This window comes from Canis lupus, chromosome 21 (genome assembly GCF_003254725.2).
Source record: "Canis lupus dingo isolate Sandy chromosome 21, ASM325472v2, whole genome shotgun sequence".
NCBI lineage: Eukaryota > Metazoa > Chordata > Mammalia > Carnivora > Canidae > Canis > Canis lupus.
The window spans coordinates 13,087,386-13,111,301 of NC_064263.1; the positions used below are offsets into that span (position 1 = coordinate 13,087,386).

General features: G+C 45.8%; 1 protein-coding gene and 1 long non-coding RNA gene across 2 annotated transcripts in view; one reads left to right on the forward strand and one right to left on the reverse strand.

Annotated features, from left to right (window-relative positions):
- Positions 1-423: 423 nt before the first annotated feature.
- Positions 424-23,916, forward strand: part of ME3 (malic enzyme 3) — a 186,572-nt gene continuing 163,079 nt past the window's right edge. The window contains exon 1 of the mRNA XM_035704041.1: positions 424-621. Within this exon, the coding sequence (XP_035559934.1) occupies positions 439-621 (183 nt within the window). The 5' untranslated portion in view covers positions 424-438. The remainder of the gene's footprint in view (positions 622-23,916) is intronic.
- Positions 21,970-23,267, reverse strand: LOC112642056 (uncharacterized). The gene is made up of 2 exons (XR_004807906.2): positions 22,728-23,267; positions 21,970-22,124 (listed from the first exon to the last, which is right to left on the reverse strand). It is a non-coding gene; the product is annotated as an uncharacterized LOC112642056 (long non-coding RNA).

The following is a 23,916-nucleotide window of genomic DNA, read 5'->3' on the forward strand; positions in this document are numbered from 1 at the left end:
CGCGGGCAGCCATTGGCAGAGGGGACACCGCACCGCGGCGGCTCGGGGCGCAGCACAGGTGGGCCGGGGGAGGATCCGGGCGGCCACCGGGCGAGGCGGGAGGTGCGGGGCTCGTCTTCCCGGCGGGGCGGGGGCGGGGCGGGGGCGCGGGCGGGGTGGCGCGGGCGGTCGCCGCGGCGGATCTGCTTCCTGGGCTTGCTTTCGCTCTGCGGGAGGCTTGGCCGGGCCTGCGCGCCGCCAGCCGCCGGGAGCCGCGCAGGTGCCGCCGCGGACGGGCGCGGGGCGGGGACCCGGGCCTTGCGCCCTTGAGGACCCCCGTCCTCTCCCTGAAGGCGCGCCCCGGCTCGGGCTCGGTGTCCTGCGGCGCGCGCGGGCCCCGCTGAGCCGCGGGCGCCCCTGACCTCGGTCTCTCCCCGGTGCCAGGTCTGCGCAAGGACCATGGGCGCCGCGCTGGGCAGGGGCGCGCGGCCGGGGCTCCTGCGGGGTCAGGCCTGCGGCGCCGTCCCGCGCTGGACGCCCTCGGCTCCGGGCCGCGGCTGCCGCTCCAGGGCCGGCCCGGCCCGCCCCGTGCCCCTGAAGAAGCGCGGGTACGACGTCACCAGGAACCCGCATCTCAACAAGGTAACGGTCCCGGGGCCGGCGGCGGGGACCGGGCGGGGGGGGGGGGGGGCGCCCCGCCCCCTGGGCCGGGCGGGATCCTCCCAGGCGCCCCGACAGCGGTTTTCCGTTTTTGCCTGGCGGAGGCTTGGTGTAAGCCGCTTTGGCTTTTTTTTTTTTCCTCCCCCCACCCCTATTCCGCGTGGAAAGAGGTGCCTGGTGATGCAGGGAGCCTTCTCTCCCCCACGAGGGCAGCAATGCGGGGGTGCAGGCCCCCGTGGGTCAGGGCTCCCCTTGAAGCTCACTAATCCGGGGAGTTCATGGGACCTCTGTCAAGTCCGTGTTTTCTTATCTGTAAACGAGAGACAGGGGTATCCAGCGTGTTGTGAGATTTAAAGAGAAAATGGAGGCACAGTCCTTAGCACAGCACCTGACACCCGGGGAGGACGGATGTCAGCTAAGGTTATAATTAGTATTCCCAGGAAAAGATTATTTTGAGAGGGGGAGGAAAGGCTGGAATTCGATGACTTTTGGACCTGGATGGGGCATCAGAGATCCTTATTCTCTTTTTACAGATGAGAATACAAAACAAAGGGAACTCGCCCAAGGTCACCAGCTATTAGCTCTGGCCCTGCCGCTGGAATCCAGATCCCGGGGCTTAAGAGCACACACATTCGAACCCGGGAGTAGAGTTTAGTATTACTGGTGTTAAAACCCTGGAAGCAAGGGACCTGGATTTAAGGCCTGCCTCCCAGCATCTCCTCTGATTAACTTGGGCATCTCATTTAATGCCTACTTTCAGGTAGATATTCAGGTCCAACTCTCTCCCGCCTAAAATGGAATTTATGACAGAACTACTGTTCCTACCTTAGTTGGTTATTGTGACCATCAAGTGAATGACTGGGTTTGGAATAGTATTTTAAACTATATAGAGTGCTTGATAATTACTTGGCAATTACTACAAAATAAAAAATTTTAATGATCCCTTTGACTCAGGATTGTGAAATTCAAGTGAGGAAATACATGTGGAGAAGGTGTTTTTCACAAATAGGAACGATTATACAGATGCTAAGCATTTGGATTATTTGCTACAGAATTAATAGAAGAAACTAAGAAAAAAAAATCTTTCAATCTCTGCCTATCACACTACTTATTCCTTGCTCCCTCAAAAGAGACTCTAAGTCCTTTGTATATTACTACTTTGGGAAATTTAAGGTGTTTTATGAATTTTAATGGCTTTGGTAGCAAATGTTAGAAAACTCAAACTGGCTTAGGCAAACAAAACCTTTCTTTAACTAAATATCTAGAGGAAGGGTTGCAGGCAAGGCTTGACCCAGCAGTCCAGATGGCACGTCCAAGGATGCCAAGGATTCTCTCTGGCTCTCTGTTCTGCTTTTGAAATGTTAGCTTCGTCCTCAGGCTCCAGCCCATGGAGTCTTTCATCTCAATGCTGGCATAATCTATTTCCTTTTCTCACACCACAACTGTGCAAGAATAGAAAGACACTTGCTTTGGGTAGAGAAGGATACTTTCCCTGAAGCCTCAGAAAGAGATTCCTTCCATCTCATCAACTCTGATTGAATTCTCTTCCTATTCTCGAACCAATTATAACTTAAGCCAGCCAGGGCTCACCCCTGGAATTCAAGATAAAGTTTAAAGTAGGGCCACTCCAAATGGTTTAGAGTAAGGGGATGTGGCTTCTCCCCAGCAAATCTATACACTGTCATCAGACAAAGAAGGAACTGGCACTGGAAAGCAGAACAATAAATTCCCAGCACAGACTCCAGTCTTTTTGACAATATTTGCCTTAGCAGTACTGGCATATTATCAATCAGCACCTACTGCTTTGTAAATAGTTACAAATAAATAAATAAATAATAAATAAATAAATAAATAAATAAATAAATAAATAAATAATAAAGTGCTTGAATGTCTTCTTTTTTAGTCCTAGGTTTATGGCTCCCTAAAAGTACTCTTCCCTTGTGCCCGATATGCTTTTTTCCACCTAAATAATATCAATAGGCTGTTGTCCATAAATCTAGGTAACCTGACCCTTTCATAATGTTCAAGGATTTTTGCTTATCCTGAAGTCAATTGATGCTGGTGTGGGGTGAGGAGGGCATCTGGGGTGATGCAGAGAGGGAGCCTGCAGACATTCTCCTCCCCTTGGGGAGGGCAGGAGGAGGAGCAGTGGGGAGAGCAGCAGTGCAGGGAGCTGCTGCCAACAACCTTCACTTCCCTCTGGAGTGTCCCTCTCTTCCTGTCCCGCTGACCTCCAGCACTCTGAGAGTCTCCAGGGAGGGCTTGAAGCTTGGCACTTTCCATCGGCCAGATGGGGAGACTTGCTGAGTTAAACAGAACAACTGGGGTTATCACTGAGAAAATAAGAGAAAGGCAACTTGGAAGGGAACTGCACTTAGTGGGCAGATCTGTGGGTGGGCTTTTTTCTGCTAGACTGTGAGCTTCTCCAGGGCAAGGGCTGAGTTTCTTGCATTGGTGGTTGGCATAGGATAGTTCCTGAAGGATCTAGCAAGGCCATGAATGTGAAAATTAACATTACATTCTTGGAATGTGTTTACTAGATTCTTTTTAATTTTAATTTTTAACTTTATTTTTTTTTAACTGGCATGTAGTTGACGTACAGTATATTAGTCTCAGGTGTGGTTGCTGCCAGAGGTGTGGGAGGTAGGGAAGTGGTGAAATAGGTGAGGGAAATAAAGAAGTGCAAACTTCCAGTTATGAAATAAATAAGTCACGGGGAGGTAAAGTATAGCATAGGGAATGTGTTCACTAGACTTGTATTCCACTTTGAGTATTCTTTCATGATGTTTTTGAAAATTTTTAATTTAAATTCAATTTATTTAACATATACTGTATTATTAGTTTCAGAGGTAGAATTTAGTGATTCATTAGTTGTATATAACACCCAGCGCTCATTACATCATGTGCCCTCCTTAATGCCCATTACCCAGTAACCCCTCCCCCAACCCCTCCCTTCCTGCAACCCTCAGTTTGTTCCCTAGAGTTAAGAGTCTCTTATGGTTTGCATCCCTCTCTGTTTTCATCTTATTTTATTTTTTCCCTTCCCCTGTGTTCATCTATTTTGTTTCTTAAATTCCAAATGAGTGAAATCATACGGTATTTGTCTCTGACTTATTTCACTTCATAATACTCTCTAGTATTATGTCATTGCAAATGGCAAGATTTCATTCTTTTTGATGGATGAGTAATATTCCATTATAGTGTGTGTGTGTGTGTGTGTGTGTGTACACACATGCACCTCTTCTTTATCCATTCATCTGTCAATGGACATCTGGGCATCCCACTTTAGATGGGTCAGGAGAGGTGTTTAAGGAGCTAGAAGGCAGAGTGTTAAAAGGTGGAATTCTCCTGGAGTAGAGGAGCTGCTGAACAAGCCAAGCATCACTGCTGTTCTATAATGACTGGGTCTGGTTCTGACTCTGTCGTAATCTTGCCATGTGATCTGTGATGAGTGCAGGAGCCCCTCTGTCCACGTCACACCACTGCTGTGAGGATCTTAGGAGATGCCTGTGAAATCATTTTGAAAACTGCATCATGTAGACGCTTCCCGGAGTTGGGGCTGGAGTGGCCCTTAGAGAAGACCTAGTCTGGCAGTTTTCAGATTATAGGTCACAAATTGTGGGACATGAGGTTAGCTTAGAGGGTCTAACCAGTTTTTTAATTTAAAAAATGGGTTAGGATAGAATTTAAAAACTGCAAAAGTAGTGTGTCACCATGTGAAATACCAATTTTCACTGTGGATTTGTGTAAAAAGAAAAAGCTTTTGAAAATCATTGTTCTCATTCAACACCTCAGTTTCAGATGAAGGGACAGGCTGAGAAAGTCAAGTAACCCCACAGAGACTGTCAATGCTTGCAGAATTGGGCAGAAGCAGCCTGCCTCCTGATCTTCAGGCCAGCAAACAGCGACGATGTTTCCCATTTACATCTGCTGTGGCTGACGTAGACATCCTCCTAATAATGACGAGATTGGGATGAGATGATTCTGAGTTCCCTGCAGGAGTCTGTATTTTCTAAGTGATGAGAATGCACCAGCACATCAATTTCTATTTCCTTTTTCTCTAACGTTGTACCTTTCTTCTCAGATTTACATAGGACCTTTTCTATTATCCATGTTGACTGTGGCAACAGAGCAGATCTTTGATTACGTATTATAAGGTACCAGCCATATTTTACTGAAATTACATAGGCAACTTCAACCCCATTTTTTGGGGGGGCTATCTTCATAGGCAGGTATCATCCCCATTCTATTCAGGTAGCAAGTGGACCTTCAAAACATTTCTAGCCTCAACTTACCTATATAGCCTTTTTTGGGAAAGGCTGTCCTATTCCCAGCTTCCAAAACAAGGCTTGAGTTCCCCCCTACCCCAATTTGTCTTATCGCTCTGTTTGTTCCCTTTTGGCCCTGAGCACCCTGTTCTGAGGGCTGGTTGCTGTATCTTCCACACTAGACTCTCAGCACCTGCAGACAGACTGTTTCGACACCTGATATTCCCTCTGTCTGACTTGAGATGTTCAATGAATATTTGCTCTTTAAATGACCTCAATCGAGTCATGACCTCTTTGCTCTCAACTTTATCAATCTTAGTGCCACTCCTTTACAGTTAGCCTGATACTCTCATTGTCTAGAGAAATGCCCAGCAATGGCCTGTTTGGAGGAAATATACCTCCCCAGACTTAAGGGCATTTTACTGAAGAAGTAAAAGGATTATCTTTTCAAAATACAGCAACGTCCTCCTTTGACCCACATGCTAACAATCATCTTTGCCATAAACTTCCACCACTGTTCCACCACCTGCTTTTCTGCAATTTTTTCTCTTGAGCTTGGTAGTCGGGGAAAGAATGAATGAGAAGGGTGCTTGGTGATTGTGCATGATTATGCGCCAGTGCTTTTCATGCAGTGGGGCCTCAGAGCTGCAGGGCCCTGTGAATGACCACCTTCCCGTGTGGACCTAGGGCATGTAAGTTACTGAGCGCACAAAGGTCCAGTGGCCAGTGCTGCCACATTGGCCGCACACCTGAGGTGGCACAGGTTTCAGTTCCATCTCTTCTGTAATTCAGTGGTTAGTCATTAGATTGTCACATAGCGGGGATTTGCCTTTGGTTAAAGTATATGTTTTTATTTGGTTTTTATTTATGTTTTTTTTTTTTTTTATGATAGTCACAGAGAGAGAGAGGCAGAGACACAGGCAGAGGGAGAAGCAGGCTCCATGCACCGGGAGCCCGACGTGGGATTGATCCTGCTTGCTTTGCATGAGGGGAGTCTATCCCATGCTTGGCTCATCCATCAAGCAGGAGATGGTGGCTGAGTGGTACGGAGATTTAGAAGTTTGTTGGGGATGCTACTTTCTGCCCCCAAAGCAGACAGCATAATATGTCTTCGTGAGACCTCTGCTTCAGACAGGATGTTGAATTAGGCCCCCCTGACTGACAGAGAAGCAGTGGGTTACTAAGTCAATACTATTTCCACAAGCAGCAGTTCACTCTCTGCTGAAGCCTCTTGTACAATGACTTAGGGCATTGAAGCTCAAATATTGTTGCAGTATTTTAAGAACAAACAAACAGAGGCAGGTTAAAATTAGATCCTACCTTGTTGAATACTATTCTGGTTTCATGAGATGGATAGCACTTGGTGTTAGGGCTTTGTGCTTGGAATGGCTAACAACTTGTATTGGTGTAGGCAGCTGTAATGAAGCAAACCAATGCAGAGGCTTAAACAAGATAGAAGTGTGTTTCTTTCTTATCAACAGTTCTGGGTAGACAATTGCAGGTCGATGTGTGGCTTTGTTTTGTTGCTCTCCATCCTCAGTATGCATCTTAACATTTCATGGCCCAAGATGACTGCTCTAGCTTCTGCCATCAATTCCTCACAGAAGCCAGAGGGAAGGGTAAATGCCTTGTAAGGTCACAGTTTGAACATTGCAGATACTATTTCCACTCATGGTCAACTGGCCAGCACTTGGTTACAGGCTACAGCTAGCTGCAAGAGAACCTGGGCAATGTAATCTCTAGCCAGGGATCCATATGTGCAGCTAAAATTTCTATACCATTAAGGAAAGAGACAGTGGATATTGGGGAAACTTCCACAAAATGCTTATCTGAAACTTTAACTTTTTTTACTGTCAATTTTACCCCAAACTGTAGGACCCATCTATTTCTCTACATCCATGCTACCACCAGCCCTGTTCACTCCATCATCTATCTCATGTGTAGATTTTGCAGGAGCCTCATTGGTCTACCCCCCTTCCAGTTGTCTTACTTCTGATTCTCCTAACCACATCTTGGGAGGCTAAAACCTTGCACACATCCTCAGCCACTCTGTTCCTTCAGATCCCATACCCAGTCCACCAAATAGTTCTGTCACTATTTTTGGACTAGGTCTGGCATCCAGCCTCTGCTCACCATGGGTCCCACCCGGACCTAAGCCACCAACAGTCCTTGGCTGGATACCTGCTGCTGCCTCCTAGCTGCTGTCCTTGCATCCACCTGAGCTCCTCTTGTTTATTCTGCATACAACAGCCAGTGTGATTCTTTTTTAAACTCTTTGATCATCTCACTCTTCTGCTCACACCCCGCAAAGTCAAAGTCCTTAGAACGCCTTGCTTGGTTTGACCTTCCCCAACCTCGTCTTTGCTACACCTCAGCATCACTCGCTGCCCTCACCTGGCCTCCTCCCTGTTCCTTACACATTTGAAGCATGCGCCTACCTCAAGTCTTTACACTGGCTGTTTCCCCTTCCTTGAGCACAGGTACCTCAATAGCCACATGGTTAACTCCCTCACTTTCTTCAAGGCTTCACCCTTTCTCAGCGAGACCCACCAGATGCATTTATGAATGTCCTTCAATTTTCTTGGTCCTCCTTCATGTGGTATAATTTCCCCCGAGTATGTGATACTTTCTAATGTACTATCTAATTACCTTACTAAATGTATCTCCTGTTTATTGTTTGTGTTTCCCCACTGTAAAGTAGGCTTCGTTTGGGCAGGCATTTTTGTCTTATTTGTTCATTGATGTATCCAAGGTATGCAGAACAGTGCCTGGCCTATGTTTGGTGCTCAGTAAACAGTTATGGAATGAGCGAGTCATTCAGAGACATGTCTGCTAGGCTCCTTCCTCTCATTCCTTCACCTCCCTTTTCACCAAAGCCCCCCATCTTTCATCCTGATGCCTCTCCTCCCCTCAGGGCCTCCCTCTGTAGTGTTGATATGCCCACGATCACCTCTACCTGGATTGTAGATTACTAGGGCAAGTAAATAACATTCAGACTAACTTTTGGAAGTTGACCCATCTCTGCCACATCTCTGCATTCTTATTCTGTGGAAACCCAGTAAAACAGTCTTCTTTCAAGGTTTGCCTGCATGTCATTAGTTATCTTCTAGAGGCAATATGTTGAGTTTCATGTAATAAAATGTTAACACAGGAATGCTGCCACCTGTTCTAAAAATGATTGTAAATAGTAATATCTAGATCATGGAAATAGTGACACTGGAGGGCACATCCCATACAGAAATACATGTTGTCTGGCTTAGACTTGGGCCAGCTGGCGTCTAAGGCAGTCTCACTCTGAGCTGTCAATATGGAGTGTCTGTGGATCCTTTTTTGGGCTCATCCCCATTTCCAGTTTCTCTTGATCCTCTTGGACTTTTGTAGGCTCTGGGGTTCTGGCTTTATTTTACTTTGAATTTTTCTCATTTCCACCAAAGGTTTCTTTTACCATCTACTCTCTTCTTTCCGAATGCCAGTTCTGTAGTGAGAAGGGAGAAAAAGGCCTTTCATTCGTATGGCCATCGCAAAGGGATCAGTAATGTGCTGTACCTTTGTTTGCAAAGACATGGACTTATAGTCCACTTCCAAACCTTCACTTTGATGTGTACAAAGTACATTGGGAAATCCTTTGGGGTGGTGTCTGACTGCCTCTCTGATGCAGAGCACAAAAGATGCTCTATGACGGTGTGATGAAAATCTGAGGAATATCCTACTGTTGGGGTGCTGAGGTCAGCGGTTAAAAGCACGCATTCATTCTGTACCCAAATGGTTGCCTGGCAGCCTGATTACAGCACAGTTCTGACCAAAAGGACACAGTAAATACCCAGTCATTTGAGGAGAGGGATTTTTTGATGGAAAGATCCTCAGCTTTGAGGAACTTGAATAAGAGAAAATCAAAGCTCCATTTGCTTTTAAAGGTTTTATTGAAAGCTAGAGGGACTATAGAATTGAATTGAATGATTAGCAACTTGAGAATTTTTTTTTTTTAAGCATTTTGTCTGGATTCTGCACTGTTGTTGGGTAGTAGATCTACATGAAGCCCGTAGCACAATTGGTCCTGAAACATACTCCCCCAAGGTGTGGAACTCTGGAGGGGGCAGGCTCAGCTAGTTCCTTTGTTTTGTTTTGCCCTTTCAGAAAACAGAAGGAGGGAGTCACCCTTGAGTTACTGAGGTGTTCCATGACTTTCCCAACAGGAGAAAGGAAGCCAAGTGCCTTCATGTCTAAAGTGGAACTTGGTCTCCACTCACAGTAGACAGTCTCTGTTCCCTCTTTCTCTGGTTTCTGAAGGGGGTGTTGAGTTTTCCAAGCCAGATACCTACGATACCAAATCTCCTTCCCTAGTGGAATGCTTTGTGGGGGGAATTCAAGTAATATGAGCTAGCACTTTTTTTTTTTTTTAAGACATACAATGTGCCCAGAATTGTTTCAAGCAATTTCTATGCATTAACTCATTTCATATCATACCACAACGTTCTGAATTACACTGCTATATTACAGATGAGGAAACTGAGGCACAAGGAGGTTAGTTAGGTTAGCTAACTTGCCCAAGGTAATGCAGGTTATAGTGGCAGAGCTGGATCTTGAACCCAGGCCATCTGGTCGTAGGTCCACATCTTCCCCTACTATGACGCACAGACACTTCCAGGCTGCAAGTGCCCTCTCACTTGACACTGGTGCATGTAATCTGATGCTCCTGTTGTGGGCTTTTGATGGACTGCTGTCACTTCCATTGGCTCTGTTAGGTCAGACCCAGAGAGTTGGAGAGAACTTTAAGGATCACTAGATACCTTCTCTTCACCCTTTAAATGTGTGCAATTCTCCCAAGACTCATTTGTTCATCAAATTTATTCGATTGACATTTGCTCATGATTTATTATTTTTTAGGCAGTGGAAACCCAGTGGTCAATACAACACTTCTTTTGCCTTCAAGGAGCCTATGGTGTCAGAGGGGTGCTGGTGGAACCAGTTAGTAAGCAGGTAGAGCCATTCAGTAGGTCAGTGTAATGAGAGGCACATAGGGACTAGTGCTCCCCAGGGCCGCCTCTGCCATACTGCTTTCCTTAAAATGCCACATAGAAGTGGCTCATTCATTCTTTACACCCCTTTGGCACTTAGCTTATGTAGTCACGGCTCTTTTCCACATTTGGTCTCAGTATACATTTATAGTATTCATGAGTGTCTCCATCTTGATGTCATCTTCAGAGCCAGGACCACGTTTGAGGCATTGCATGGCCGGCTGCTACGATGGCTTCTTCGTAGTGTACCCTCTGGAGCACTTGGTTCCATGAATCACTTTTACCTTCCCTCTTGGACAGATCAGAAACCACTATGGTGAAGACTGATAATATATAACTCCATCTCTTCTAAAAAGATGGTGACAATAGAAATTATATTCTGATTCTCCATGGGAGTTGGAAGATTTTGAAAGCTATGAGAAATCTTTTATTCTGGTCATAAAAGTCTCAGGAATCCATTGCTTTAAGAGAGTCTTCTGCTACGATTCTCTGTCAGATGCACTTCATCTAAAGAACAGCACCTTTGTGGTGAGATTATTTATTCTTGTCCTTGAGACTGCTTTAATGACATTAGCTTTAGGCCTTCTGTAACTAACAACAGCTTAAAGGGTTTTGGAGGTTGAAGGAAAGTAGTCAGTTCAAATCAATTGTGTGTGGCCTCCCAGGGGCATGGCCTGTGACCAGGTTGTACACAGCAGAGCACACCGGCTATGATCTAGGGATTCGGAGTCAGAAAAACCCAAGGTTCCAGTGCCAGCTCTGTCATTCACTAGATTTGGGACCTTGGAAGGCTACTTAATTTCTCGAAGCCTCAGGTTTTCATCGGGGAATAGACATGGTAATAAAATATACCTACTTCAGAAGGTGCTCTAATGATGAAATAATGTATGTCAAGCACATTGTAAGTACTTGGTTAATTCTCAGTCAGTCCATGTCTCTGAAGCCTCTGCTCCATTCCTAACACAAGGCATCACACTGTAGGGTGTGGACCTGCCCTTTTAGAGCATCCAGTCCCAAGGAGAAGGGATGATCAAGAGATCCAAACCATTTTCCATCGGCATGGATACATCCAGTTTTGGCAGAGGTTTGATAAGAGGGGAATGAGTCAGGGAGGAGGCACGTTGGGTGGAGACTTTATGATAATTTCCCTTTACTTGATGGAGCTTAGGCTGGATGATCTAGATGTTTGTCCAAAAGAAACTTGAATAAAAATGTCTGTAGCAGCAGAAAACTCAAGGGTCCATTTGAAGAGCTGATACTTACGGAAGTTGAAACTAGGGTCGAAGGGAGTGGCCACTGTCATCCCATGCAGGAATCTCGAGATTTTGTCCCAACATTTTGGCACATTCTAACCAAGGATTCAAAAACTGACTTTCAAAAACAAATCCAAATTTAACTGATCTGTTTATCTGCCAGTCTGTGTATCATGTCTCTTTCTGTCTATCACTATAGCACTCCCAGTCTCATGAGATTATGGTACCAAGACAGCAAGACAAGAGAATGTTGGCTAGGGGAGTTGAACATAAAAGTTAAAATGTTGCTTCGAATCTGGATAAATTGGGCATGGTGCAGTTCACCGAGCTGGCAGCCAGACTGGGCAGGCAATGTCAGAGGGTCCTATAGTCCACATACACTCTGCTGTGGGTGATTAATAAATACTTGCATAAAAAATATTTTAAATGAGCATCCTCCTTCTGTTAGACTCAGGATGAGCATTTCTCGAAAGATTATTAATAGGTCATCTTGTCCAGCCTTCCCTCTTTGAGCAGATAAGATCCTAACACGTCACCATAATTTTACAGGTAAGTCTTCAGAGGCCCAGATGCCCTGCCCACAAAGTGACTGGGGAGGGTGACTCTGGCCCTTGTTGGATGGTGTCCATCCCTTAGGTTTGCTGCCTTTGAAAGGTAGCACTTTGCCTGCCCTCCTAAAATAGTACCTAAATCAGCCTCTTCAACTTACGTGGTGTACCTTCGAGTCTCTCCATGGAAAGGAGATGCTTTAATATTAAACATCGTCATATGTTGCAAATCTAACCATCTGTTTACACAGCTCCTGCTGTCATTCCTCTGGTGTCCATTTCTGAAGACTAGACTTGCTCTGGACTCCCACCTTCATTTCAGATTTTGTGTTTTTCACTGCAGGAACATGATTGTGAAGACAAAGCATTTGACAGAAAGCTTACCCTCATATTGTGCTCTCCCTTCTTATCTCTTTTATTTTTGGTCTTTGCCACCCTGTGATTATTTGTTTTGACTAGTAAAATCTTTTCAGGCTTCAGGACAGTGAATAGCAATGTTGTTGCCACCTGATAAGGCAGGCACAGATATAGATGGTGTGGAAAAAAACCTATTAACAGCCATTTTTAGAAACAGGCTTTGAAATCCGCCCATCAGAGCTGAAAGATTTCCACTGTTGCCACACTCCAGAAGCTGGCAGCAGCTTCTCCTCCCATATCAGGAGCCTCAGGAGCTGCCTGGCTCTGCCTGTGGGAGATGATGGCATGGGTGCAGGTCGGGCTGCCTGCCAGGGGGCGATGGGAGGGAGGGCCTGCCGAGCAGAGGGACAGTCTTGCCTCCAGGAACCAGCCTGGGCTGGAGGCTTAAGCATCCTCAGCTGTTCCTTTGCTGACCTTCTAACAGTCCACTGGACATTGAGTCAGCTGCCTCCTCTGGGACTCATAATTGTTAGAATATCAATATTAGAAATAATAACAATAAACACTTACGTAATGCCTACTCTGCCAGGAACTCCTTTAGATGCTTTGCATATATTATTGCCAAGCAGGGAAGAAATTGTGAAGAAGGTAAACTTTTCGTGTAGCTCTCTAATGAGAAAGATCACAAGGAAACAAAAGTATACAGGCGGTTATTAGTGGTAGAGATGAAATGAACAGGGTACAGTATGAGGAAACAACAGAGGGTTGACTTCAGTGAAGGGATAATATTTGAGAAGGTATCCAAGAGAGAGGAGGCAGTCGGAGGGGAAACCAGGGTAAGAGTGTTTTGGCAGAGGGCACAGCACTTGCAGAGTCTAGAGTCAGCAAGCAGCTTGGCCTGGCAGGTTCTGAGCACTGACAACATGCACTCCAGTGGGATTGTGATGAGTAAGAGCAGAGATTGGGGGGGGGGGTTGCCTAAAATCAGGGTGGAGAGGCCTTGGGGGCCAGAGCATGCAGGGCCATGAAATCTGTGTGCCAAGTTTCGTTCCCTGTACAGCAGGACACTCTTCAATGGTTCTTTTTTTTTTTTTTTATAAATTTTTATTTATTTATGATAGTCACACAGAGAGAGAGAGGCAGAGACACAGGCAGAGGGAGAAGCAGGCTCCATGCACGGGGAGCCTGACGTGGGATTCGATCCCGGGTCTCCAGGATCGCGCCGTGGGCCAAAGGCAGGCGCCAAACCGCTGTGCCACCCAGAGATCCCCTCTTCAATGGTTCTAAGCAAGGAAGTGATATGATTGGATTTATGTTAATGAAAGCTTTCTCTGTGGAGAACAGGTTGGAGGGCCAGAGTAGAAGCAGGAAGACCAGTCGGGGCTATCGAAGCAGTGGGAGCTAAGAAAGATGGGGCTGGCACATGGGGGGTGGCAGGGCACAGGAGAGAAGTGGCTGGATTGGAAATTGAGTTTGTAGGTGCAATGGATGGGACATGACCCTGTGTTCTTCTCTGTCAGCTTCTCCAGGACTCGATCCTGCCCTTTCTCCTGGCATGCCACCTACCCTCCATGCAGCTACTACCACTGTTTATTGCATTACCTCCTATCCTTCCTCAGCATGCCTCGCGGTAATAAGGAAATAGAAGGTTGATATTTTACCTTTGGAACTTATGAGGTGCTTCCTGGTGGGTCATCTCTTTGGATTCCCACAAAAACCTTCTAAGGCAGGCATTTGTTTTATAGGGGGGAGACCAGGGCACAGAGAACCCAAGTGAGTTGCCCATGGCCTCTCAGACAATGAAGGGCAGCAATGAAGGGATCAGTCTAGATCCTCTGAGACTGTTCACCGGTTTATTAAAAACAAACAAACAAACAAAAAACACCTATTGAGCACCTTTTGTGTTCCAGGCACTGTGTTGGGTTTGAAAAATAATGAGCTGACTCCGTCGTGATCCTTGCACTCAAGGAACTGAGAGTTCAGAGGAAGAAACAGACTTGTGGACTCATAAATGTAATGCAGTATAGTAGGTTTTATTAAAATATGTTATTAGTAATGTCCAAGTAATTTTTACCTTGGTAGGGAGAAAGAAGGGTGAAGTTTCATAAAATGGATGACTTTTCATCCTTATATTAGATTACATAAATAATGTGTTACATGAAGTAAAAAGGGGAAATCTGCTCTGACCTTTCTCCTGAGGTAACTACTTAATTTTTCCTGGTGTCTCAGTGCGAATATCTAAAAAATATTCTAATCTAAAAGCATATCTAAAAGATAATGCCTATAAATAGGGATGCCTGGTGGACACGGAGAGGGAACAGTGTCCCAAGAAACTATGGCAAAATGGCAGCGTGGCATGTGAAGAAGTGCAGGTGATTCTGAAGGACAGAGTGTGTGGGGTGTTGAGGCCGGAGAGCAAGGCAGAGGTCAGCCATGGATGGAGGTCTGGGGCTGCTCCTTGCCTGTCTGAAGAGTTTGACCTTAGTTCTGAAGGGAAGGGGACACTGGAATGTGACACTGTGGGATTCGAGCCGTAGGCAGATCACTGGTGACAGGGAGGGCACAAGAGCAGAGTTAGGGAGACTAGTTAAGAAGGAATTCATTCCCAGATGGGAGAATAGGAGAGTCTGATAGGGTGATGGTGAGGTGGCCACAGATGTGAGATATGCCAAGGAAGCAGAAGACTGGATCCATTCCAGAATTCCTTGAGTTCCATAATAGCAGTAGGAGTCCAAGATTTATTGTTAGTATCCCAGAAAAACAAATGGAAACTTAATATTTATCCATCATGAATTTACATAGCTTAATCAGAATATTATAGTCCTTTGTCTTTGCCTAGAATTAAACAGAGTAAAACTATTAATACTAGTTATCTTATACCAGGATCAGAAATTCTGCTTGGCTTAAACGTTGTATGTCTTAAGAGTTGGAAAATTATTCCAAGTACAAGATTTCTCAAAACATGAAATTCTTTAAGGAGTACTTTGGCACCGGGGAAAACGTGAGGAATTACTGACTTGGGCTTGCTTTATTTTAAGTGTTGTGTTCTGAATATTGGTGTGACTGGCCTTTATCTAACTAACCATCCTTGCTCTGATTCTGTTCTCACAAGGCAATATTTTGGTTATAATCTTATCTCCCAAAGTGGAGAGAAGATACTGACTTGCTGAGAACATTGTCACCTTAGCTGGCATTTTTATCATTACAGTTAATCCCATGCAGTAACTGGCATCGCTGCCCTCCCCCTACAACAAAGACTAGGCAAGACTCTATTTTAATACCTACAGGAGTTTTTAATAGGTATTTAATACCTATAGGAGGGCCTTCTTTTTTCTTCCATGTTTTCCTTCAGTCCCCTGGAAAAACAACAACTCCCTACATTGAAAGTGGAAAGAATATTCATAGTTTGGAAAGTGTATTTTCTAGATGAGAATTTCCTTCCTCTGTTTTGTTTTTGTTTTTGTTTGTTTTTGAGAAGACTTAGGTGGAATAGAAATAAGGATTTGAGGTCATGCAATATGAACCTTTCACAAATTTGGCCCTCCCTGGGGAAAATGTTGTCACATTCTCCATTGGAATGAATTTTAGCTTGTCTTTCCCTTTGCTGAGTCCTGGTTTGTCTTTATGGACCATGATTCCTGGAGAAGGAAAATAGAAAGTCAGAAGTTTATAGGAATGATTTTTTTTTTTTTTTGGTCTAATTCCACCCAGCAGCAGTCACTTGTCTAGGTAGAAAGCTATTTAAAGATTTTTAAGGAGGTGAAGTTTTAGAAGAAGCAGCACGGATACCACAGCGAACCAACTCTTGTTTTTCCTACATTCTTTGGTGTCATCTGGGCAAAGCCATCTGTCACATGCTATGACTGTAAGCTCGAAACTATGAACATCATAGAAAGTCCAATGATGAAAACAAGCTTTCCAGAATGAAAATTCCTGGGAGGCTAATGGTCTTACAGTTCTCGCAAAATTGTAAAAGATCTTTGGTTTTACACCATGGGTTCTCCAGACTTTGATCTTGAGCAACTCACTGGGTAGTATCACTGCAGTGGCTGTCTTTAATTCACTTCCTCTTCAAAGGGGTGAATTTTTATAATGGGGCCTAACACTGTAAACATTTCATAATATTGTAGCTTCAAAGAAGGAAGGCTGTAAACACATTTGCATCCACTTAGCTGATGGTTTATAGATCTGAGGGACTCTTAGTTCTCTGCGTTCCACAGGGGAAGCATTCATTTCATTGGTTTTGCCTCTGAAGTGGAGTTCCCATCAACCCACTCAGAGAGGAAGTGCTACATTAGCATCTTTGGTAGAACAATGCCTTCTGATGTACTTTTCTTGGGTGTTTGTGTTATAATTCTATTTCTGCCTTAAACCGTTTTGTTAATTTTACTGTTGCTTTCTTGTTTTCCATACAAAGTAAGACTTTTCTCCTCCTTTCTCCTTCTTTCCTTGGTGTCAGGACATGGTATTCAGCTCATTAGAGTTGCCTAAGGGTTACTAAAAATTATACTTAATTTAGATACATATTTGTTCATTCTCTTGAGATGTACTAACATGCCTTTCATTAACCTCGGTGAAACAGAGATCAGGTTATGTGTGCCTGATTGACTTTCCGAATGTTGAGCATGATGGTGTTAGCCTCTGGGAGTCAGAAATCCTCTCTTCCCCATTTCTTCCCTTCAGAACTAAGTGCTCAAGTGTGGAGGCCCTTATCCTGGAGGTGAGATCCTAAGGCTGAGGTGAAAGGGAGGGATGTATCCCCAAGTATCAGCAGGAGAGACATCAAACCAGGAAGGAGAGAAAAGAACCCAAGTGAGGAGGTGGGCCAGTGGTAGAGGCCAAGGAGAATTGAGTCGTGGGTCTTGTTGAAGACCATAATTGAAGGAAGAATATGACAGACAGGAAGAGAAGTGAAGAGAGAAAAATGAGGATCGAGGTCCCTGATAGTTGAGGTGGGAGAGTTCAAGGTTGGAATGAGTGACTGCTGGCTGCCTCTGAAGCATTACCATTTTGGTGAGTCTGGGAACCTCTGAAGAGATGAGGCAGCTTCTTAAGAAAGCCAGATGGGGCTGGATGGCTGCAGAGGGCCCAGTGAGTGGGTGCAGGAAGCCTGAGGTCCCAGGAGGTGTCCTTTGAGCACATGGTAGTCACAGGCTAACACTGTTGCCCCAGTACTGGGCTCACAGCCACTTACCCCTGCGTACCATGGCAGTTGTCCTGCACAACTGCAGCTTGAAGGATGTCAGCCCTCCCCACCCCCCAAGGTTCAAGAAATAAGACCCAGAGGCCCTCTAGTTTTGGGAAATCCCATACTCTCTTTGGTTTCCATACCATGGTTGCCTTTAGTACCAGAAGCTAATATGCTCTGTGGAGCTCCGCCAAGCCTGAATTCCCCAGTTGCAGGAGCCAGTGTACCAGAGCTGTCCTTGCAAGAGTCTTGTCTAAGCACCAGAAGGCTGTCCCTCAGTCTTGTTTTTGTTGTCTCTTCTTCCATTAGCAAGGACCTCTCAAATTGTTATCATTTCACTGTACCCCCTTCTTACTAGTAAGGGAATGGTAGAAACTAGGGCAGAAAGCTATAGGGGGCTGTGGTTTGACCTTGAGGCCAAAGGTCAGTTCTGGCCTCACATCCACTCTCTCTGCCCAGTGGTAGATGTTCAGATCACACACCCAGAGGTGGGGTCTGACTCCATCAGGTCCACTTACCTGCTTCTCCTCCACCTCCACTAACCCACCTGCCTCCCATCACCCACCAGCACCCAATGTGATCAAAGGACTGTATTGCCACTCTCTGCCCATCGTGGAGACTTTGAATCACATGACTCTTAGAGCAAAGCTGTGTTTATAGCTTAATTTGAAAGAATATTCACATTTCTTTCACCTTGAGGTTCATGCTTTAATGTGGAGCTTCGTTCTCGTGCCCTTGAGTGTTTTAGGCAGTAGAAAATAGAGGGGATTTCTGTGCAAGACATCACTGAGATCAGCATGACAGAGTTTACAAGTTCTTTTTTTCCTTTGAGGAAAGATCAGCTTTGAGTCCAGACACAATAGAAAGCTCAAGTCTAGGATTCTAGGATTTGAACACCACACAAGGGTGTCCTCCGTGTCCTTCTTACGGAAGTCACCATTTACATCCAGGATACGGGAGCTTAGATGTATGCTTGTGTCCCAGCAGGGTTTGATTATGGCAACATGTGGAGAAGATGTTTATCCTTGGGACAAATATTTGGGTGGGAGGTTTATGTTTCAAGACACTGAGCGATGATTGTAAATTAAACCATTTTGCTGTGATTTAATCATTTCTTACTCATTCTCTTGTAGGCTCATGTGGAAGATTATGTACTTGGGGAAGACTCAGGTCATGCCTTCCCATTGAGTAGATCTGCTAGAGGAAAAGGCATTGTTCCCTCCCCAGCTCCTTTTTAGACTTAAATGAGAATAGAAATCTCATTATTAAAAAAACAAATACAAGAATAACAAACGTTTGTGGGAAAGCACTGACTCCTGAGACAGGAAACCTCAGGCCGAAACAGCAAGGTGAATGCTGGTTAGGGGGAGAAATGCCCCAAGCTGTGAACCCGAGTATCTAAGCGGCTGTGGGGCCTGGGGACATGATCCACACCCAGCTCCAGCTTCTGTTTCTGGAAGTCAGGAATTGATTGCTTCCAAGGCTCCTTCCAAGCTGACATTCTGTAGAGATAGGAAAGGGCACCATGAGGGTGACTTCCTCAGGAGCTTTCCAGCCAGCTGGGGAGGCAGAGCCATTCACATCTCCGTGAGGAGGTAAGCAGTGGAGAGCAATAGGAGGAACTCAGGCTTTAGAGTTTGTAGAGGGACATGGGCTTGTATCCTGCCCTTGCCTTGTGTGATCTTAGATAGGCTACTTGATCTTTCTCTCCCCAAATTTCCTTTCTGCAAGCCGAAGCTAATAATTCCAACCTTCTAAGATCATTTTCAGCATTAAAAAAGAGGTAATGTAAATCTAAAGTGCAAGCTTGCTTACCCAGCATCTGATGCATGGTAGGTACCCAGTGTATGCTAGTTAGCTCCTTTACCCTTTTACTAATGTTGACATCATATTACATGTAAGAGTTCGAGAAATTTGAAAGATAATGTATCATCCACCCACACCCCGCACTCCACAGGAGCTTCCACCTTCTTTCCAACAGGAGCTTTTCATTTTAACAAAGTGGATACTGCCTATTACCTTCAGTGCATGCTGTGGGTTGTGATTTTTTTCTCTGCATTTGTTTATAAAAATCAGTAGTAAATGCTGATTTCTCTTTCCTTGGTAGCTGTAATTACCGTGTTCCCTGAAAGGTCTGATTGCAGAAACGAGTGCAGCTGTGGTGTTCTCCATCTGCACTGCCCAGCTGTGCTGTGTGTGTGTGTGTGTGTGTGTGTGTGTGTGTCCAGCCCCACACACGCTCCTGGTACTCCATCATTCGGAAGGAGGTTTCCAGTACCACAGCCTCACAGGCAGGACTGAATCACCTCAGACCTTGGGCTTGAGATTAGTCTGGAAGTGAAAGCCATTTGGGCTGACCACTGAGGGGAAGTAAGAGGATGTGAGGGGTCTAGCAAGTAATCCCTGGGGAGGCAGAGCCAGGCCTCTGTGGTAACAAAAAGCCAGGTGTGATTCATGCCAAGGTGTGTCAGTGAAAGCAGAACCTGCTGTGTGTGTGTGTGTGCATGCACATGCACACATAGTTCAGGATCTCATCTTTTCTCACCTCTGTGTGTCTGTGGCTTCCTTCATTGCCTCTTCTCCAGTTTCTCCTGCCTTCAGTCCAGATTCTACTTTGGCCTCCACCAGATGAGATTTTTGAAACACGGACACTCCCCTTCTTAAAACTTCCTGTGGTTTCTCCTGCTCCCCGATACTGCAGAGTTCCAACTCCGAGGCACAGTGTCCAAGGAGGGGCCTCACAGTCTCCCCTCCTCACCTCCCATCCTCAGTGTGCGCCCTGTGCCTGCCCACACCAGCCTCGCTGATGTTCTCACATGCACACCAGGCCACCAGGCTGTCTGTCCTTCAGGTCTTGGTGCCTGCCGGTCACTTGCCCCTCTTTGTTCTGACAGCCCCAGTGTTACGTCCTCTGGAAATCCTGCCTGCCCACTCCAGACCAAACACAGGCTTTACCCTGAGTGTCTGTGTGGCACTTACCACACTCCTGTGATGATTTAGTTACTGTCTTACCCACGGGGATGGGGGTCCCCCCCCAGATAGTGACTGTTCCATTGGTGTTAGTGGCTCCAGGAGCCTGCCTTGGTGCATCACACACGTAGCTGATACTTTCCAGTATTTGTTGGCTGATGAGCTCATGAGTCCATGTGCTAAATGTGTATGTGGAGACATTAGCTGTGGGTGAGACCCAGTCAGTGTTGGTCTTGAAACCCTTTGGGGATTCTGGATACAGACCTCTCTAATGCTTTGCTTATCTCAGATTCCATTTTATACTTCTTTTATTCCTTGTGAAGATGCAAGAATAGTGGTGGGCAAATGGCAAATTCTTGCCACACACATCGTTAGCTTCTCATTTCCTTCATGGATCCACTCCCATGGCCTCATGGCATCTGAAAACCTAAATGTTAGACCTCATGCTGCTGCTTGCCAGCTGCTCTGTAACTATAAGCAAGGCACTTAAGATGAAACAGTCACTACATTTTTAGGGGACACTGCAGCATGCCTTTCTCTTTCAAACCCCACAACACCCTTTGAGGCAGTTTTTTATTAAGTCATTTTGGGTTTTTTTTTTTTTTTTTTGGATCAAGAGAGTGAGAATTGGAAAAGTTAAGTCACTTGCCAAAGACTACATACAAAGCAAACAAAAGTACATGCTGTTCTGATTCCCAAAGTTGTACATGTTCTGCACGACTGCTTTATCCCTCTCCAAATCTCAGTTTCCCCATCTGTTGCCACCCTGGCTGTTGGGGGAGTGAGGAAGGACTGGTGGCTATGCAGGTGCTCTGCAGGTGGCACATGTCTGCTGGTGTGGGGGGTGTTGTCACCGTGGGCTCTCGTTCACACAATGGTCCTCCTGAACCAGTACTGGCTGCGGTGCTCAAGCACTGCTCAGCCACCACTCTCCAATCCAGACCATGACCTTGATCCCTCCTCTTTCTGACTGTTTCTCAAAGAGATAAATACCATAATACCAGAATCAGGCCCATTTTATAGGTGAGAAAAACTGAGGCACAGAGAGTATAATAGGTGTCACTAAGGCCTCACAGGGAATTAAACCTAGAAAGTCTGAGGCCAGACCTCCCAACACCTAACCACGCCACAGAACGGCCTCCTGTTCTCTCATCCTTCAGAAGCATCAGGCTTCTGCAAGGGCCCATAGAGGCTTCCCCTCTGTGACCCTAATGGCTGGTAAATGGTCTCTGCCCCCTCTGCCTGACACGGTGGGAACTTTAGCTCTGAGCCTTCCTGAGACATGGGGACTTGGTTAAACAAAGGAGCCCCAGAAGAGCCTGGAAGGGAAGTAAGCAAGTCAAAAGATTAGAGTTCCGGGGCACCTGAGTGGCTCAGTGGTTGAGCGTCTGCCTTCGGATCACGGCGTGATCCCAGGGTCCTGGGATCGAGTCCCACATCGGACTCCCTGCATGGAGCCTGCTTCTCCCTCTCTGCCTCTCTCTCTTTGGTTCTCATGAGTAAATAAATAAATAGCATTTTTAAAAGAAAAAATAAAAAAGATCAGAGTTCCAATCCTGCCTCTGCTCTTTAACTAGCTTGCACTGCTCCCTTGACTTCTGTGAGTCTGTTTCTTTATCTATGAAATGAGGTTAACACCACTGAGTTGTTCTAGGAAATGGCATAGGTTCTCTGAAATTTATAAAGCTCTGTCTTAGCTTGGGCTGCCCTAACAAAACACCATAGACTTAGTGGCTTAACCAACAGACATTTTATTTTTTGTAGTCCTGGAGGCTGAAAGTCTGAGATCAGGAGCATGGCCAGGCTCTGGTGAGGGCTATCTTCCTGGCTTGCAGACAGTAGCCTTCTCGCTGTGTGCTCACACCGCCTTTCCTATGCGCATGCACCTGTGAAGAGGAGAGCTCTGGAGTCTCTTCCTCCCAGCATGAGAGCCCCACCCTCACCACTTTATCTTAACCTCATTACCTGCCAAAGGCCCACCCCCCAGTGGCACTAGGGACTAGGTTTCAACATACGGATTCAAGGAGGGAGCACAAATATTCAGCAACCCTCAACCCTCAATGTTTATCATTGTGATGTTAATAAGGAGAAGGAAAGGGACCCTACAACGAGTCACCAAGACCTTCTAGTTTGGGGGACATACTGAGGGCACCTGCAAAGCTTTCATGCCTCAAGTCCATGGCAGTTCCTAAATTTTTAATAGTGCCTGGTGACATCCAGAATGGAGCAAAGATAGTCTCACCCTTGAGGAACTGCCATGGAGAGGTCTGTCTCCATTAATTCGCATTGTTCCTTAGCATTGGTTAGAGTTTCAGTTTGTCCCTGGGGAACCAGCCAAGGCTAGTGTTCAAAAGGACCTGCCAAAAAGTTACCCAGAAAGACAACAACGGACGCACACACTGCTATCTTTGACTTTTTTTTAAACCGAGAAAACAAACACGCAAAACCCACAACCATTTTCCCAGCCCGTAAGTGCGACTCTCTCTTACCTGAGCCTTCGTGCATAGTAAACAGTGCCTCAGGTATGGAACTAAAATGCTGCCAGCACCCTTTGTTGCTTGGACAATTTTCTTTAGGATACACAGGTCATCTATTTCAAGCCAAAAGCTACAGCTTTTCTGAGACAGGTGAGCAGTGGATCCGATTGTGAGCGAGAACGCTGGGAAGTCGGGTGTTTAAGGTGCCCTTCGGGAGGTCACACCACCTGCCGGTTAGCCCACGCTACCAGCTGACCAGATGTCCCAGCAGAATGCAGGTGCAGAACCTCGTGGCTGCTCAGGCTGCTGGGGGCTTAAGAGTAAGCTCAGCAGGGGTGAACGTGGCTCACACACACACAGAGGCTGTGGTCCCCACAGCCCCTGGTTCTTTGGGAAGAAGGATTTTTTTTTGGGGGGGGGGAGATATAAATCAGGGCCTCCACCTCTGCCTGACCAGGTAGAGATGTCCCTGAACACCTGTCTCAAGTCTCCCACCTTCTTCCTCTCTCTTCCTCCTCCTTTCCTTTCTCATGCCCCAAATGGCTGTGTGTTGGAATGGAAGAAGAGGGGTATATTTTGGGTAGGAATTGGGGACTGAATTAATGGAACATATCAGGGTCAATGGAGAATAAGTGCAAGAAGGAAATTCTGGCTTCTTGTCCTTGCTCCCATCTGGACTCCAAAGGCAGCGTGGTAGCAGAGTGGGCACAGTGCTATGAGCTGGTGGCCCTGCTCTCATGTCAGCTCACCTGCTAAAGGTGGGCCAGTCATTTAACTGCTCTGAGTCCCGGGGGTCTCCATCTAGATGGTGAGATGTAACCTTACAGCATCACCATGATGACCCAGTGAGATAGCAAATGTAAAATGCCTTACGAAAGGCATAGAGTACTATTTATGTTAACACTTGCATTAACTGTAACATTAACTACCTGTCATAGCACTTTCTGTGTGCCAAGTACTGAACTAAGTACTATATATTCACTTTTTAAAAATATATTTTGTGTCTCCTAATAACTTTCGGAAGTAGGTGCTATTACTATGCCCATTTTACAGAATTTGTAACTGAGGCACAGAATCAAGAAACTTGCTCAGGATCACAGAGCAAGTGAGTGACGAAGCTGGGATTCAAATCAGAGCATACTAGCTCCAAACTCTGTGCTCTTAACCACACTTCTGTAAACATTAGCTCCAGTCTTGCAAG